The sequence below is a fragment of the Silurus aristotelis genome, assembly GCF_946808225.1.
Source record: "Silurus aristotelis genome assembly, chromosome: 10".
Taxonomy (NCBI): Eukaryota; Metazoa; Chordata; class Actinopteri; order Siluriformes; family Siluridae; genus Silurus; species Silurus aristotelis.
The window spans coordinates 3,880,689-3,899,156 of record NC_139583.1 but is presented as its reverse complement, the minus strand read 5'-3'; the positions used below and the strand labels follow the sequence as shown (position 1 = coordinate 3,899,156).

The 18,468-nt window shown below is 41.0% G+C and overlaps 3 protein-coding genes across 3 annotated transcripts in view; all 3 read left to right on the top strand.

Moving 5' to 3' along the window:
• Nucleotides 1-1,955: 1,955 nt before the first annotated feature.
• LOC310732627 (extracellular calcium-sensing receptor-like) lies at nucleotides 1,956-5,599 on the top strand (the record flags this gene model as incomplete). The annotated part of the gene is made up of 6 exons (XM_083553240.1): nucleotides 1,956-2,149; nucleotides 2,294-2,579; nucleotides 3,054-3,809; nucleotides 3,894-4,121; nucleotides 4,418-4,541; nucleotides 4,686-5,599. The coding sequence occupies 6 exons, from the start codon at nucleotides 1,956-1,958 to the stop codon at nucleotides 5,597-5,599; spliced, it is 2,502 nt and encodes an 833-aa protein (XP_083409366.1).
• A 4,659-nt stretch (nucleotides 5,600-10,258) lies between these two features.
• LOC310732679 (extracellular calcium-sensing receptor-like) lies at nucleotides 10,259-15,000 on the top strand (the record flags this gene model as incomplete). Its single annotated transcript, XM_083553294.1, has 7 exons — nucleotides 10,259-10,365; nucleotides 11,679-11,967; nucleotides 12,516-12,815; nucleotides 13,140-13,271; nucleotides 13,358-13,585; nucleotides 13,850-13,973; nucleotides 14,138-15,000. 7 exons carry the CDS (start codon nucleotides 10,259-10,261, stop codon nucleotides 14,998-15,000), a joined length of 2,043 nt encoding a protein of 680 aa, XP_083409420.1.
• A 1,414-nt stretch (nucleotides 15,001-16,414) lies between these two features.
• Nucleotides 16,415-18,468, top strand: part of LOC310732678 (vomeronasal type-2 receptor 1-like) — a gene marked incomplete at both ends in the record, with an annotated part of 33,894 nt that continues 31,840 nt past the window's right edge. The window contains one exon of the mRNA XM_083553293.1: nucleotides 16,415-16,482. Within this exon, the coding sequence (XP_083409419.1) occupies nucleotides 16,415-16,482 (68 nt within the window). The remainder of the gene's footprint in view (nucleotides 16,483-18,468) is intronic.

Below are 18,468 nucleotides of genomic sequence, written 5' to 3'. Positions count from 1 at the left end.
GTCCATAATGTATAGTCATACAATGAACACACAGACCATGTCTATAAATATAGGAAGACTATATAATAAAAAAATTTAAATTGACAAGATGGCGCCGGTGGGGTCGGCTGCCATCACGACTGCTCCGGCTACGTTTTCTCTTTTTTTGTTTATTTTATACTTTTATCTAAGTAGTTACAGTTCCATCTACACAAGATGGACACCATTAGATATGACAGAGACACTCTTATATCTATTGGTGTACAATGCACTCACTTTTCCCTGTTTTTAAACCCGGACCCATGCTGGCCAAGAGAGATTCTGTGGGAGAACAAAGGACGCGACCCGTACCGGCGTCCGCGAGGGAAATGAGCCGGCATCAGGAACAGGCTGAGGGCACGCGCACACCGCGCTCCATTACCTAGTATCCTGTTAGCCAACGTCCAGTCACTGGAGAACAAGCTCGACGACCTCAGGGCAAGGGTCAAGTTCCAGAGAGACATTCAGGACTGCAACCTTCTCTGCTTCACCGAGACATGGCTGAACCCAGCGGTACCGAACCAAGCCATTCCAGCCGGCCGAGTTTTTCTCGGTTTACCGCATGGACAGAACACTGGAGTCGGGGAAGTCAAGAGGAGGAGGAGTGTGTCTGATGGTGAACAACCACTGGTGTGACAGCGTTTCCGGTACCTAGGTGTTCACATCACACAGGACCTGTCTTGGTCCTGTCACACCAACACCCTGGTGAAGAAGGCCCGGCAGCGTCTGTACCATCTGAAACGCTTAAGGGACTTTAAACTTCCCTCTCAGGTGCTTAAGCCCTTCTACACCTGCACCATTGAGAGCGTTCTGACGGGTAGCATCACTTCCTGGTTCGGGAACAGCACCATGCAGGACAGACGAGCCCTCCAGAGGGTGGTGCGTTCAGCTGAACGTACCAGCCACACCGAGCTCCCTGACCTGCAGGACATCTACAGCACGCGGTGCCAGACCAGAGCTAGGAAGATTATGAAGGACCTCAGCCATACCAACAATGGACTCTTTGCTCTGTTGCGTTCGGGGAAACGCTTCCGCTCCCTGTAAGCAAACACAGAAAGAATGAGGAGGAGCTTCTTCCCGCAGGCCATTAGTAGTTTAAACCAGGAGACACCCAGGATCTAAAAACTGGCCCACTCTCTCCATCATCACACTTTCTCTCTATACATATCTCACCTTTCGCACCACGACACTTTAAACTCCGGACTTGCACAGCACAGTGCACTTTATATTTTATTTCATTTTATACCACACCACACCGCACACGGACACTTTATGGTCATTGTTATACCACACCATACTGCACATGGACACTTTTGGACACTTTACACCACACCATACCGCACACGGACACTTACGGACTTTTTTTTTAAACCACACCATACCGCACACGGACACTCTATGGACAATCTAAACCACCAAAAAATTTTCTATTGTTTAATGTTCATTGTTTACTGTTCCACTGTATGCCATAAGCATAAAAATACATATTTTTCTTTTGTCTGACATACATAAATCTTTATATATCTTTTATATCTTTATATTCTTATATTTTATTTTATATATTTTTTGTTTATACTTAATTTATCTGCCTTCTTTTTCCCTATCCTATTTCCTCATGCTGGTCCGTCATAATAAGCATTTCACTGCATGTCGTACCCTGTATGTATGTGTATGTGATGAATAAAACTTGATTTGATTTGATTTGATTTGATTTTTACTGTGTGTGGTCTTTGATAAATGAATTTAAACAAAAACAACTTAAAACCCACAGGTAGCCTCAGGTCCCATAATGACATCACAAAGCTACAAAGCTGAACAACTTTTCTGATTTGTCCATAATGTATAGTCATACAAAGAACACACAGAGCATGTCTATAAATATAGGAAGACTTTCTATGTTCAGGACTAACTCTAAAAAGCACTGGTCAGGATCTGTAATGTTTTTCCTTCTACTACTCTCTTCTCTTACCCTGGCAAAGGGAGACAATTGCCATATCATGGAAGACCCAGAATATCCTTTGTTATCTAAAGATGGAGATGTAATAATTGGAGCTGTGTTTTCATTACATCGTGCTACACAGATGCAGTCACTGCAATATACTGAAAAACCTCCACCTTTAATCTGCACTAAGTAAGTTCTAGTTGATACATTAGTCATTTTGAAGAATGTGTAGTTTTCTGCTTAATAATAATCTGAATATCTCCATTATATATTTCTTTTCAGTTTCAGTACAAGATATTTTACATTTTCATGATTTTTATGTGTATTTTGTAGATTATCCCTTCTTTTTTTACGGCTTGTTCAGATGATGACTTTTGCAGTTGAGGAAATTAACAGAAGTAACACCTTGCTCCCAAATATCTCAGTTGGTTACAAGATTTATGATGCTTGTCTCTCAAGATTTTTAACTATGAAGGCAGCCATAGCTTTTATTAATGGTCAGGACATAACAAATAAGACCTGCCATGAACCAGCAGTGGTACAAGCCATCATAGGGGAGTCAGAGTCTACTGCTAATATAGCACTTACAAAAACTATAGAACCTTTTAAGATTCCAGTGGTAAGTATCAATTATTTGAATCATTCGAATCAAACAAAAAGTGCAAACTCAAAAGATACATTGCAAATTACTATTTTTATATATATATATATATATATATATATATATATATATATATATATATATATATATATATATATATATATATATATATATATATATATATATATATATATATATATATATATATATATATATATATATATAGGTCCCCTGGTGGTCTAGTGGTTAAGATGCAGCGCTCTCACCGCTGCGACCCGGGTTCGATTCCCGGTCAGGGAACCATCCCCAGCCACTTTTAGTGCCGGTCCCAAGCCCGGATAAATTGGGGAGGGTTGCGTTAGGAAGGGCATCCAGCGTAAAACGTGCCAAATCAAACGTGCAGAGGATCCGCTGTGGCGACCCCTAACGGGAGAAGCCGAAAAGAAAGTTTATATATATATATTTATATTTAACCTGTCACTCTCTCCTCAGATAAGTTATGCTGCCTCATGTGAATGTTTGAGTAATAGAAAGGAGTACCCATATTTCTTCAGGACCATAGCGAGTGACTACTACCAGAGTAAGGCATTGGCAAATATGGTCAAGCACTTTGGCTGGTCTTGGGTAGGAGCTGTGCACAGTGATAATGACTATGGAAACAGTGGAATGTCTATTTTTCTGAATGCAGCCAAAGAGGAGGGAATATGTGTTGAGTACGCAGAAAACTTTGATCGAGCAAATCCTGACAAAATCATCAAAGTGGTTGACATTATTCAGAAAAGCACAGCTAAAGTAATTATTCTATTTCTTCCTAATCTTGAGATGAGTATTTTAACAGAACAGCTGATTCTAAAGAATGTCACTGGCTACCAGATGATTGGTGTTCAAGGATGGATTTCTGCTGCTGCTATAGCAACACCAGCAAGTTATAATGTTCTGGCTGGAGCCATTGGATTTGATGTGGGAAAATTGAACATTGGTGGTTTTGCTGATTATGCTGTCAATGGATTTTGGCAAACAGCAGTCCCATGCTTACATACCGAGGGAAGCAATTTTCAAACTGAAATCAACTGCAGCAAATATGAAGAAATGATTCAATATAAAAACTACAGTAAGGATATTTTAGAATTGAGATATGCAAATAATCTTTACAATGCAGTTTATGCTGTGGCACATTCTCTACACAGTCTGTTAAAATGCACAGAATATCAGAGTTGTGAAAAAGAGAAAACGATTCAACCATGGGAGGTAACACAAAGAAGAGAAGCAAAGCAAATATTGTAAATTTTATATTGTCATATTATAAATATGTATTTACTTTTCTATTTAAAGGTTGTGATGTCTCTAAAAAAGGTAAATTTTACCACTAAAGTAGGAGAACAGATTTGGTTTGACAGCACTGGGGCAAAAGCTGCAAAGTATGATGTGGTGAACTGGCAACGAGGGTTAAATGGTGAAGTGGTGTTTAAGGTTTTAGGCTATTATGATGCCTCTCTGCCACATGGACAACAATTTGTTCTAAATACTGAAGATATAGTGTGGGCTGGAGACAAAAGAGAGGTAAATACATTGTTTCATAATTTTTAATAACATACAAATATGATTTTTTTTTAAACATTTGTTAACAACAATCTATATTTGAATATAACCATAATGTTCTATATTCATTAAACATTCCCAATTAAATTCCTCAAAAATTGCTATAGTGTAGTGTTTCAATGTAAATTTTACATTGCCATTGAGCTGCTTGGATTTCAGCAGTAAACAAACAATGGCTTAAGAAATTCATGGGTTTTGAAAGATTAAACAAATGTAAAAACTTAAGTGTTTTAGTCATAATATATTGTTCACATTAGAAGCCAAGGTCTGTGTGCAGTGAAAGCTGTTCTCCAGGAACCAGGAAAGCTGCACAGAAAGGAAGGCCTGTCTGCTGTTACGACTGTATACCATGTGCAGAGGGAGAGATCAGTAACCAGACAGGTAACTTCAGCTTTTACAAGATGTTAATAATTCAGTGTGTATCATCATATTACTATTTAGCTTACAGTTTCTAAAAACTGGTATTAAAAAATACATTTATAAGATATTTCCTTCCTAATGATAATAACTATGATTACTTTGCAGATTCCATAAACTGTAAGCAGTGTCCAGGAGACCTTTGGTCTAATGCTAAAAGAGATAAATGTGTGTTAAAAGTTGTTGAGTTTCTTTCATTTACAGAGGTTATTAGTATAATAATAATTCTCTGTTCTTTATTTGGAGCTTCATTGACTCTGTTAGTAGCTGTTTTATTTCTAAAAGAAAAGGAAACTCCAATTGTAAAGGCTAACAACTCTGAGCTGAGCTTCTTGCTGCTTTTCTCACTGACTCTGTGTTTTCTCTGTTCACTTACTTTCATTGGACGGCCCTCTGAGTGGTCCTGTATGTTGCGCCACACAGCTTTTGGGATCACATTTGTACTCTGTATCTCCTGTGTTCTGGGCAAAACAGTAGTTGTGTTAATGGCCTTCAGAGCTACACTTCCAGGCAGCAATGTCATGAAATGGTTTGGGCCTCTACAGCAGAGACTCAGTGTACTTGCTTTCACTCTCATACAGGTCTTTATTTGTGTACTTTGGTTAACAATTTCTCCTCCTTTTCCCTACAAGAATGTGAACTACTACAAGGAAAAGATCATATTAGAATGTAACTTGGGCTCACCTATAGGTTTCTGGGCCGTGCTGGGTTATATTGGAGTTCTGGCTTTCTTATGCTTTGTTTTGGCTTTTCTAGCTAGAAATCTGCCAGATAATTTTAATGAAGCGAAATTCATCACATTCAGTATACTCATATTCTGTGCAGTGTGGATCACCTTTATTCCAGCTTATGTCAGCTCTCCTGGAAAATTCACTGTAGCTGTGGAGATCTTTGCCATTCTGGCCTCCAGTTTTGCTCTACTGTTCTGTATATTTACACCTAAATGTTATATTATTCTGTTTAAACCTGAACTAAACACAAAGAAAAAGATGATGGGGAAAATGGCTTCTAAATCCCTTTAAACTTTATTGCTCTAATCTATTTATTATTTTTGCTGATGTTCCTTTTACACACAGTATATCAAATGTAATCAAGTCAATAATGTTTAGATATATATGAAATGTAATCACAAATAATATGGCTATGGATGAGTACTGAATAAACTTAAAAATAAAGTCTTATTTATGTCTATGAAAAAAATAACAAGAATAACAAAAATGTTTATAATCAGTATTAAATGATATTTATTGACATTAATAATTCATGATATTAATAATAATTTTGAGACATACATTTTATTAAAGAAATAAGTAAATAAAAAATTAATTGCAGAACAATGCTTTAAATCCATTGGGCTTAAGGTTTTTGGACCCACAAAGATATGTGAGGGTAAATTAAAACCCATCAAAGAAGGTACTAAAATTTATTTTGATCTGTGAAGACCTGCGTCTGATTCCCCACTTCATTGTTCATCTCGGTAGGAGTGAGTTTGTGGGTGAGGAAGGCACATGGGTGTAGCTTGTTGTCAGCCCCTCTTTGGGACAGCACAGCCCCCACCCCAATATCAGAAGCATACACCTTTACCACCAAAGGCAAGCCTGGATCTGGTATATTCAGATTGGGAGTCAAGTTGAACTGTCATTGACTTCCAGGAAGGCCTTGGGTGTCCACCAAACGGTAGATTGTTGAGGTGGGGACAGAGAAGCGGCGACAAAGCTTAATTCTTAATGAACTTATAATGAAAGTTTGCAAATCCAAGGAACTATTGTACATGATTGTGTTTGGGGTGGGCTACTCAGCGACAGCTTGCACTTTCCGTAGGTCCATTTGAATGCTGCTTGTGGCTATGATGAATCACAAAACTGAAGGAACATTTAATTCTCACTTCTTGGGCTTTCCAAACACGTGATCTAAGAGGTGGGTCAGGACTCTCCTGACATGCTCTTCATGCTCCAGAAGGGACCATGAAAATATGAAAATGTCATCTATATATATGAAGATGAATGTGTTAAGCATGTCCCGGAGAAGGTTGTTGAATCGTGCGAGGATGACTGCTGGGGAGTTTGTGAGGGTAAGCAGCATTGCCTGATATTCGTAGTCCCATATGGGGATGTTGAAAGCACTCTTCCATGCATCTCGCTGCTTTATGAGTACCAAGTGGTAGACATAACGCAAGTCTAGTTTTGTGAAACTGAAACAGTCTGTTGTCCCCTCATGCTTCAAACAGTCCACATTGGTCCTGTCCCAAAGAAACCCCAGCCCGCCTGCCGCAACGACTACCGCCCTGCCCTATACCCCTTACCTCAGTAGTGATGAAGTGCTTTGAAAGACTGGTCAGAGACTTCATCACTACCAGACACACTAGATCCTCTACAGTTCGCATACTACCAGAACCGCACCATTGCTCATCTTCTTCACACTACGATGCGCCACCTGGACTACTGACTATGGAATTATGCAAATATGCTGTTTGTGGACTACAGATCAGCGTTCAAAACCATAATTCCCTCCATGCTCATCCCCAAATTGGAGGTCCTATGACTCACCCTGCCGCTGTGTCATGGATCTCCAACTTCCTGATAGACAGACCACAAGCCGTACGGGTGGGGAAACACACCTCATCCACCCTCACCCTCAACACTGGAGCTCCGCAGGGTTGTGTTCTGAGCACCCTCCTGTACTCACTGTACTCACATGACTGTATATCCACTTTCAACTCAATCACCATCATCAAGTTTGCTAATGACACTGTTGTGGTGGGCCTGATCTTCAACAACAATGAGACGGCCTGCCTCATTCTTCTTCATCTTTTGGCTTCTCCCCTTAGGGGTCGCCACAGTGGATCATCCGTCTCCATACCCCCCTGTCCTCTACATCTGCCTCTTTCAAACCAACTACCTGCATGTCTTCCCTCACCACATCCATAAACCTCCTCCTTGGCCTTCCTCTTTTCCTTCTTCCTGGTGGCTCCATCCTAAGCATTCTCCTGCCGATATATACCATATGTCCATGCCCTGCACATGTCCAAATCATCTTAATCTCACCTCCCTCATCTTGTCTCCAAAACATCCTACATGCGATGTACCTCTAATAAACTAATTTTTTAATCCTGTCCATCCTCGTCACTCCCAAAGAAAACTTTAACATCTTCAGCTCTGCTACCTCCAGCTCCACCTCCTGTCTTTTAGTCAATGCCTCTCTAAACCATACAACATCGCAGGTCTCACCACAGTCCTCTAAAATTTCCCTTTTACTCTTGCAGATACTCTTCTATCACAAATCACCCCTGCCACTCTTCTTCACCCACTTCACCCTGCCTGCACATTTTTCTTCTCTTCTCTAACAAATTCTCCATCCAGGTACCTGAACTCCTCCACCTTCTCCACCTCTTCTCCCTGCAACTGTACCACTCCACTGCCCTCGCTCTCTTTCACACACATGTACTCTGTCTTACTCCTACTGACTTTCATTCCCCTTCTGTCCAGCGCATACCTCGAACTCTCCAGGCTCTTCTCAACCTGCTCCCTACTCTCACCACAAATCACAATATCATCTGCAAACATCATAGTCCAGGGAGCCTCCTGTCTGACCTCGTCTGTCAACCTGTCCATCACCACTGCAAACAGGAAAGGGCTCAGAGCCGATCCTTGATGCAGTCCAACCTCCACCTTGAACCAGTCTGTCATTCCTCACTTCACTGCTGTCACACTGTCCTCATACATGTCCTGCACCACCCTCACATACTTCTCTAACACACCGGACTTCCTCATACAATACCACAACTCCTGTCTCTGCACCCTTGTCATATGCTTTCTCTAAATCCACAAACACACAATGCAACTCCTTCTGACCTTCTCTATACTTCTCCATCAACATTCTCAAAGCAAATGCTTCTCTCAGTCTGGCTTCCACTACTCTTTCCCATAACTTCATGGTGTGACTGATCTTAATCTACTTAATTCCCTTGTAGTTACTGCAGGTCTGCACATTTCCTATATTCTTAAAGATTGGTACCAGCACACTCCTTATCCATTCCTCAGGCATCCTCTCACCTTCCAAAATCTTGTTGAACAACCTGGTTAAAAACTCTACTGCATATCTCCTAAACATCTCCATGCCTCTACTGGTATGTCATCTAGTCCAACCGACTTTCCACTCTTTATCCTCTTAATCACTGCTCTCGCCTTCCTCCTTGCTAATCCTATCCACTTCCTGCTTCACCATCTCCACATCATCCAACCTTCTCACTTTCTCTCATTTTCCTTATTCATCAGCTGTTCAAAATACTCCCTCCATCTTCTCTACACACTCTCCTCACTAGTCAACACATTTCCATCTCCATCCTTTATTGCTCTAACTTGCAGCACATGCTTCCCAGCTCGGTCCCTCTGCATGGCAAATCGGTACAACTCTTTTTCTTATTCTTTAGTGTCTAACTTTACATACAGCTCCTCATATGCGTTTTCCTTGGCTTTCGCCTCATCCCTTTTCACCTGCTGCCGCATCTCTTTGTTCTCCTGCTTATTTTTCAAAACTGCTTACCTACAGGAGATTAAAAACCTAGAGAGATAGTGCCAGGAGAACAATCTTCTCCTGAACGTCAGCAAGACTAAGGAGTTAATAGTGGACTTCAGCACAAAGCAGGAGCGGTCATCAACCGGACCCCAGTAGAGAGAATGAACCGGTACCTAGGTGTTCACATCACACAGGACCTGTCTTGGTCCTGCCACATCAACACCCTGGTAACGAAGGGCCGGCAGCATCTGTACCATCTGAGATGCTTAAGATACTTTAAATTCCCCTTTCAGATGCTAAGGACCTTTTAAACTTTAAACGGGTAGCATCACTTCTTGGTTCGGGAACAGCACCATGCAGGACAGGTGAGCCCTCCAGAGGGTGGTGCATTCAGCTGAACGTACCATCCGCACCAAGCTCCCTAACCTGCAGGACATCGACAGGGTGCTGGACCAGGGCCAGGAAGATTGTGAAGAACCTCAGCCATCCCAACAATGGACCATTTTCTTTGTTGCATTCAGGGAAGTGCTTCCGCTCCTTGAAAGCAAACACAGAATGAGGATGAGCTTCTTCCCACAGGCCATTCGGATTTTAAACCAGGAAACACCCAAGATCAAGTACTGGACCTCCCTCTGCATCGTCACTCAATTCTGCACAACTATGACACTTCAACTCTGGACTGTCACTCTAGACTTGAACAGTGCAGTGCCACTTTATAGCACACCATACTGCACATGGACACTTTATGGACATTTACTAAATCACTTTAATTTGTACTTACAATATATGCCATAATCATTCATGTAAATACATATATATATATATATATATATATATATATATATATATATATATATATATATATATATATATATATATATATATTTGTATGTTTTTTTTTTACTATTTTCTATATACATTTTATGCTTAAATGTTAGACAGTCATACAAAGCATTTCACTGCATGTTGTACTCTGTTTGTATATGTGTGTGACAAATAAAATTTGACTTGATTTTTTTATATTAGCTCGATCAGAGCTTCTGGCTGTCCGGCATCGAGATGTTGTTCTCGCCTGTATGAAGGAGCTGGGGTTAAATGCCAAGAAGAGTGTGCTTTCTCCAGGCCGGGGAACCACCTTCTTAGGTGTAGTGTGGTACTCAACCTTGATGTGGGCTCAGCTGTCTCCCGCTTGGATAGAGTCTATCCTCACGGCAGTCAAGAGAGTAAAAGAAGGCCAGTCACTCACTGTGAAGCAGTTCCAGAGGCTTCTCCGGTTCATGGCAGCAGCGTCCAATGTGATTCCACTTGGCCTCCTGCATTTGAGACCCCTCCAGTGGTGGCTCAGAGACAGAGGTCTCATGGTTCCTGATTGTGACATCACCTCACTGGTGACATTGTGTCTCTCCGCTGGCCAGATTACACACGTTATTCAGAGCATGGACAATGCGGAAGCATTCCCAAAGCGTTGCAGTGCAGTGTCTCGTTCCCTCAGGGAACTAGGGTTACATAGGTAACCTATAGACGTTCTGTCTTGCACACTGCACAGAATATTTTTTTGTTGTTTTATTTTGTGTTTTGTGTATTTGTCATAGACTGTCTTGTGTTGTCTTTTGCACTGTCTTGTCTTGCACTGTTTGCACCAGGTTGCACATGATGCACTTTATGTGGCGAGGACACTTACTAGTCCTTAGCCTTGTGTTTTCTGTTATGTAGCCTTATGTTGTTTTACTTTGTTTTATGTATGGTATGAGAGTGCATTAGTGACTGAGGAATGGGCAGCATGCACATTTGGAAAGGCTCCATCAAAGCATAATGGTATATACTGGTTTTGGAGCAACAAACGCCTCCATCCAGAAAACATCTTTTTCACAGAAGTCCCATATTTGAGCAAGACAATGTTAACTGCATACCGCATCTATTATAATAGCATGACTTGCTAGTAGAAGGGATTGGGTGCTGAACTGGCCTACTTTAATCATTTACAAGAATTAAAACACAACATTTTGAACACTATTTGAGAACACATGCATTACCAGCAGACACAAGCCAAAAACTAGCGATATATAATTAATATTGTCTTGGATGAATGAATGAAAAAATCACAAGTAGCATCATGTCCCTTAATGACATCACAAAGCCACAAAGCTAAACAACTTTTCTGATTAGTCCATAATGCATAGTCATATACAGAACACGCAGAGCATGTCTATAAATATAGAACGACTATCACTGTTCAGGACTGATTCTGCAAAAGCACCAGTCAGAATATGTAATGTTTTTCCTTCTACTACTCTCTTCTCTTTGCCTAGCAAAGGGAAAAAATTGCCATATTCTGGAAGACCCAGGATATCCTCTGTTATCTCAACATGGAGATGTCATAATTGGAGCTGTGTTTTCAATACATCGTGAAACACAGATGCAGTCACTGCAATATACTGAAAAACCTCCACCTTTAATCTGCACTAGGTTTGATTAGTTTGATTAGTTATTTTTGATGATGTGTATTTTTCTGCATTACAATGTCTCCACTGTTACTTTTATTTTTTCATAAGAATTAAAAATGTTATTTGTTTTATGTATTTGTAGAACGGACCTTACGGAATTGCGGTTTGCTCAGATCATGATTTTTGCAATTGAAGAAATAAACAGAAGTAACACGTTGCTTCCCAATATTTCAGTTGGGTACAAGATTTATGACAATTGTCTTTCAAGCTTGTTATCTATGGAAGCAGCCATGGCTTTTATGAATGGTCAGGACATGACAGCGAAGGAGGCCTGCTCTAAACAAGCAGTGGTACAAGCCATCATAGGGGAGTCAGAGTCTACTCCTACTATAGCGCTTACAAAAACTACAGGACCTTTTACAATCCCAGTGGTAGGTACTAAAGATTTTTGTCACTATATAAAATTAATACATTTAATAGTTACAAAACACAATAAAAATATGAATTGGATTCTTATCATAATTTATAGAGAAACAGCTACATTTAAGAAAATATATATACATATATGTTTTTAGATATAGTGGCACAGTGTATTATTGACACATTAAGGGGCCAGGTTTAATCCTGTATTCTAGGTTACTTTCTGGGCAGTTTCACCCACTCTCCATATATATGCATATACGCAGAATAGCCACTGTAAAATTTGTACACTGCAAACCTTACCAGGAGATAGCAGTAAAGAGGCTGATGTTATTGTTATTGTCAGAATTATATATACTGGATAAATATATCTTGGGATTTATAATGTGCATAGTACATAATTATAGTTTTTAAAGATAATAATGTTGTTTTATGATTAAAGGTTAAGACTATTTTTTATCTGTTAACAGGCTCCTGTGGAAATGTCTCTTGTTCTGTCTAAATTTAAGATGCATCAAAAACAGGATGTACTTATTCATGTTTGCTATTCTGTCCTTAGATAAGTCATGCTGCTACATGTGAATGTTTAAGCAACAGAAAAGAGTACCCCTCTTTCTTCAGGACCATCGCGAGTGACTACTACCAGAGTAGAGCATTGGCATATATGGTCAAGCATTTTGGCTGGTCTTGGGTAGGAGCTGTGTACAGTGATAATGACTATGGAAACAATGGAATTACTATTTTTTTAAATGCAGCCAAAGAGGAGGGAATATGTGTTGAGTACTCTGAAAAGTTTGATCGGGCAAATCCTGCCAAAATCATGAACGTGGCTCATTCTATTAAGAAAGGCACTGCCAAAGTAATTATTGTATTTCTTGCTTACTTTGATATGAACATTTTAATAGAACAGCTGATTCTAAAGAATGTCACTGGCTACCAGATGATTGGTGTAGAAGCATGGATTACTGCTGTTGAATTTGTAACACCAGCAAGTTATAATGTTCTGTCTGGAGCCATTGGTTTTGATGTGGGAAAATTGAACATTGGTGGTTTTGCTGATTATGCTATGAACAGATTTTGGCAAACAGCAATCCCATGCTTACATACAGAGGGAAACAATTTTCAAACTAAAATCAACTGCAGCAAATACAATGACATAATTCAATATAAAAAATACAGTAAGGATATTTTAGAATTAAGATATGTAAATAATGTCTACAATGCAGTTTATGCTGTTGCACATTCTCTACACAGTCTGTTGAGATGCACAGAAAATCAGAGTTGTGAAAAAGACAAGACAATACAACCATGGCAGGTAACACAAAGAAAAGAAGAAAATTAGGCTCTGTACATGTGTGATATGGTCGCGATATAAATACATGTTTGCATTTTCTTGTAAAGGTCGTGATGTCTCTTGAAAAAGTCAATTTTACCACTAAAGTAGGAGAACAGATTTGGTTTGACAGCACTGGGGCAACAGCTGCAAAGTATGATGTGGTGAACTGGCAACGAGGGTTGAATGGAGAAGTGGAGTTTAAGGTTGTGGGCTATTATGATGCCTCTCTGCCACATGGACAACAGTTTGTCCTAAATACTGAAGATATAGTGTGGGCTGGAGAGAAAAGAAAGGTACATACATTGCTAATTCTAAGATAAATAAATGTACTGTGACTTATTAATGATATGTTTAATTAAATTAGGCTTGTTATAACAAGAATATACTATATATAAAGCATATACAGAAAATGTACTATTTACATCAGTTTAATGAATGTAAAATTCTATTAAACTGCTTAGATTTCATAGGTTAACAAACAATGATGATTTATGAAATTCATGATGTCAAAACCATATGATTTAAAGGTTGTAGCCATAATATATTGTTCACATTAGAAGCCAAGGTCTGTGTGCAGTGAAAGCTGTCCTCCAGGAACCAGAAAAGCTGCACAGAAAGGAAGGCCTGTCTGCTGTTATGATTGTATACCATGTGCAGAGGGAGAGATCAGTAACCAGACAGGTAACTTCAGCATCACCAAGTTTCAAAGACAAATTGCTAATTGTTCATTGTGTATCCTCCTATTACTATTTAAGATACAGTTCTTGAACAATGTAATTATTAAATAAATAAACAAATAATGTTTGTTTTCCTTCCCAATAGTAATAATCATTATTATTTTTCAGATTCAAATAACTGTGAGCAGTGTCCAGGAGAATATTGGTCAAACGCTAAAAGAGATAAATGTGTGGTAAAGGTTATAGAGTTTCTCTCATTTACAGAGGTTATGGGAATAATGTTAATACTTTTTTCATTAGTTGGAGCTGCATTAACTGTGTTAGTAGCCATTTTATTTCTAATAGAAAGAGACACTCCTATTGTTAAGGCCAACAACTCTGAGCTGAGCTTCCTGCTGCTCTTCTCACTGACTCTGTGTTTCCTCTGTTCACTTACTTTCATTGGACGGCCCTCTGAGTGGTCCTGTATATTGCGCCACACAGCTTTTGGGATCACATTTGTACTCTGTATCTCCTGTGTTCTGGGGAAAACAGTAGTTGTTTTAGTGGCCTTCAGGGCTACACTTCCAGGCAGTAATGTCATGAAATTATTTGGTCCTCTACAACAGAGACTCAGTGTAGTTGCGTTAACTCTCATACAGGTCCTTATTAGTGTGCTTTGGTTAACAATTTATCCTCCATACCCTTACAAAAACATGAGTTACTACAAGGAAAAGATAATTTTAGAATGTAACTTGGGTGCTTTTGGTGTTTTGGCTTTTCTAGCTAGAAAGCTGCCTGATAATTTTAATGAAGCTAAATTCATCACATTCAGTATACTCATATTTTGTGCAGTGTGGATCACCTTTATTCCAGCTTATGTCAGCTCTCCTGGAAAATTCACTGTAGCTGTGGAGATCTTTGCCATTTTAGCCTCCAGTTTTGCTCTGCTGTTCTGTATATTTACACCTAAATGTTATATTATTCTGTTTAGACCTGAACTAAATACAAAGAAAAATATGATGGGCAAAACAGCATCTAAATCCCTTTAAGATAAATTCTCATTCTGAAGTCTGAAAATATGAAATAAATAAATAAATGTCAAATATAATCAAATCAATAAAATGTAACTACTTTAAATACCTTAAATCTAAAGACATACATATAGATGAGAAAGTAATAAACTTACCACAACAATCTTGTCTTATTTCTGTTTACAGAAGGTTAATGTAATGTATTTACTAACACATTTTATGTTAATGGGAAGCACAAAACTAGACACAAGGACCAACATGACATAAATCTTTACTTCTTTTTGTGTTTCGTATACAAATGCGACTCAAACATGCCTGCCAGACGTGTCTCAGTTTGCCCCCCCCCCCCCGGTTCAATAGTATTTGTCCTACTTCCATGACACCCGAGCAGGCTCTGGTCATGGAATAAGAAGTATACAGTCTCTTAAGGAACGAGGCCATGAAGGTGTTCCCTCCACTAGACAGAGAGTCCAGGTTCTACAGCTGGTACTTCATAGTTCCCAAGAAAGCCTTGCACTCCCACCAGCACCTTGCTAAAATCTATGAATTGGCTCTGGCCCCACTGAGTCGCTGTAGCATCCACATTCTAAACTGTATCGACGATTGATTAATATTAACTCTAATGTAATTGTTGGCTGTCCGGCATTGAGATGTCGTCCTTGCCCACATGAAGGATTTGGGGTTAAGACTAAACACCAAGAAGAGTGTGCTTTCTCCAGAACAGAGGACCACTTATCTAGGCGTAATGTTGGACTTGACCGTTATGCAGGCATAACTGTCTACTGCTCGACAGAGGGTTCTCTCAGAAGGACAACTCACTCCGCACTATCAAGGTCACCCAGCAAGCCCTACAGGCCTTAGACATGTGGAGAGAACCCAGGTTCCTGTCTCAGGGCCCTGTGTTAGGAGCTCCTTGCCATTGTGTAATGCTAACAATGAACACCTCCCTCACAAGATGGGGGTAGTCATGAGTGACCACTCTACCCAAGGTCTGTGGAGGGGGCTCCACCTTACCTGGCAATCAACTGCCTGGAGATGCTAGCCGGCTTCTGAAGCACTTTCTCCCAGACCTAAGAGGCCACCATTAACGGACAACACCTATAGACAACACATTAGAGGTCTCCTACATCACAGCTCTTAGCCTCTAGTCTCTCTGCCAAGGTAGTGGAGACCATTCTCCAATCCAGAGCTCCGCCCATGAGAAGCTTGTATGCTGTGAAATGGCGCCTGTTTACTGTGTGGTGCTAGCTCCACCAGTTCAAACCAGTTAACTGCTTAGTCGGTTCAGTACTGGAGTTTCTGCAGGGACATTATGCCACAGGGTTGTCTCCTTCCACCCTGAAATGTTACATGTCAGCTATTGCTGAGCAGTCGCTGGGCAAGCACCCATTAGTGACATTTCCTCTGCATCAGACAAAGGCAGAGGCTGCGGATGCGACCCAGAGTGCCTGTGTGGGACCTGACCGTCATCCTTGAGGCCCTGTTGAGCCCTTGCCCAAGGTGCCCTTGAAAGTTTATACAGTCAAGACAGTATTTCTTCTCGCTATTTTCTCTCTAAAGGGGGTTGGGGACCTTCAGGCCCTTTCCATATCCCAGTTTCTTTTGGAATTTATCCCAGCCATGGCCAGTGCCTTTCTCTACCCCAATCTGGGGTATGTTCCTAAGCTACCCTTGGTTCCCCCGCGACCGTCGTGCTGCAGGCATTCTATACTCCTCCCTTTCCTGACCAGGAGAAGCTTGACCGACTGTGAACTGAACTGTGGAGAAAGTCGGAGCAGCTGTTTGTCTGCTACGGTCCCTGTAAAAAGAGGCTCCCTGGAAATAAGCAGACCCTCAGCTGGTGGATTGGGGATGCAATCTCATCCTCTTACGAGGCCAGGACCCTCCTAACATGATCTTTATTCTCCAGAAGGGACCTTGAAAAGATGAAAATGCAATCTAGATACACGAAGATGAATGTGTTAAGCATGTCCCAGAAAACATTGTTGATCAGTGCCAGGAAGACAGCTCGGGAGTTTGTGAGAGCAAACAGCATTGCCTCATATTCGTAGTCCCGTATGGCGATGTTGAAACCACTCTTCCATGCATTTCCTTGATTTATAAGTACCAAGTGGTAGACATAACGCATGTTTAGTTTTCTGACAATGTAAGCCTCCTGGAGAAGCTTGAAGGCAGTGGCCATGACTGGTAGAGGGTACTAGTCACAAATTGTTATTCAGTTGAGGGCACAGTAATCTATGCAGAGATGCAGGCCACAGTCTTTCTTGCTTATACAGAAAAGGTAATGATATTGCACAATATGAGCAGCTGATCTGACTTCCTCCAGAGACCCATTGTATGGACGTAGGTGTCAAGTGCTCGTACTGTGCACAGCCAGTTCAGCTTCTCCTGGTCTGGGGCTTGGAATGGAGGAGTGTAGAATGCCTGGAATCTAACAGGTTGTGGGACGACCGAATACACCTTGTGGATGTAACCTTTTCTAGGGTACAAAAAGGCACTGGTCATACCTGGAGTAAACTTCAGAAAGGAGGGGGCCACAGATAAGACTTGTTAGTCTCCCACTCTCTTCAGAGAGCAATGGCCAATGGAACACAGTTTTAATTGATAGGTACCTCCACAATGCCTCGGCAAAAGGCTTGTAGGGGGCTCAGACAGAGCCTCCAACACAATGGCCAGGTCCCACCCAGGCACTCTGGGTCACTCAGGGGGCCTCAGCCTTGGCCAGAGGGTCTCTCCCCATAGATTGCCCCGCCACTGGGTCATGATACGGAAAAATGGTGGACGCATATACTTTTATAGCGGACTGTCCTTGAAGGAATTCCAGCACTGAACCAACCGGGCAGTGGACTGGATCCAAATTGTGGTGCTCACACCACACATTGAACAGACGCCATCTCAGGTGAACTATAGCACCCACTGCTTGAGAGAGGAGATCCCTCATTAAAGGAATCTCCCAGGGAGGGTGCTTGAGGAGGGCTGCCAGGTCCACAAACCATGGTTTGCCTGCCACCTTGGGGCCACCGGTAGGATACGGACTTCATCCTGTTGAACTCTGTCCAGAAGTCCTGGAAGCAGCGCGATGGGTGAAGGTAAACAGGCGTAGCCTCAGTATCAACCCGTAACCTCACAATTCCAGTCCCACTACATTGGAGGACAATGAGTATCGGAACTTAAGAGGTGGGCCGAATATGGATTAGCCTAGGACCTGGACACCTCAGTATGCAGAACCAGAAAGGACCCCAACACGGAGGGTGTGGTTTAGTGGAACCAGTGCGCAGCTCTGCCTCAGACCTGACCTAGCATGTTCTGCTCCCAGTTGGCTTGGATTTTTTTTTGACAAACAGTAGACAAACAATGAACATGAAATATCACCAAAATGAGGATGGTTCCACTTTTGAGTCTGGTTCCTCTCAAGGTTTTTTCCTCATAACGTCTAAGGGAGTTTTTCCTTGCCACAATCACAAAGAGCTTGACTGCATGCAGGCC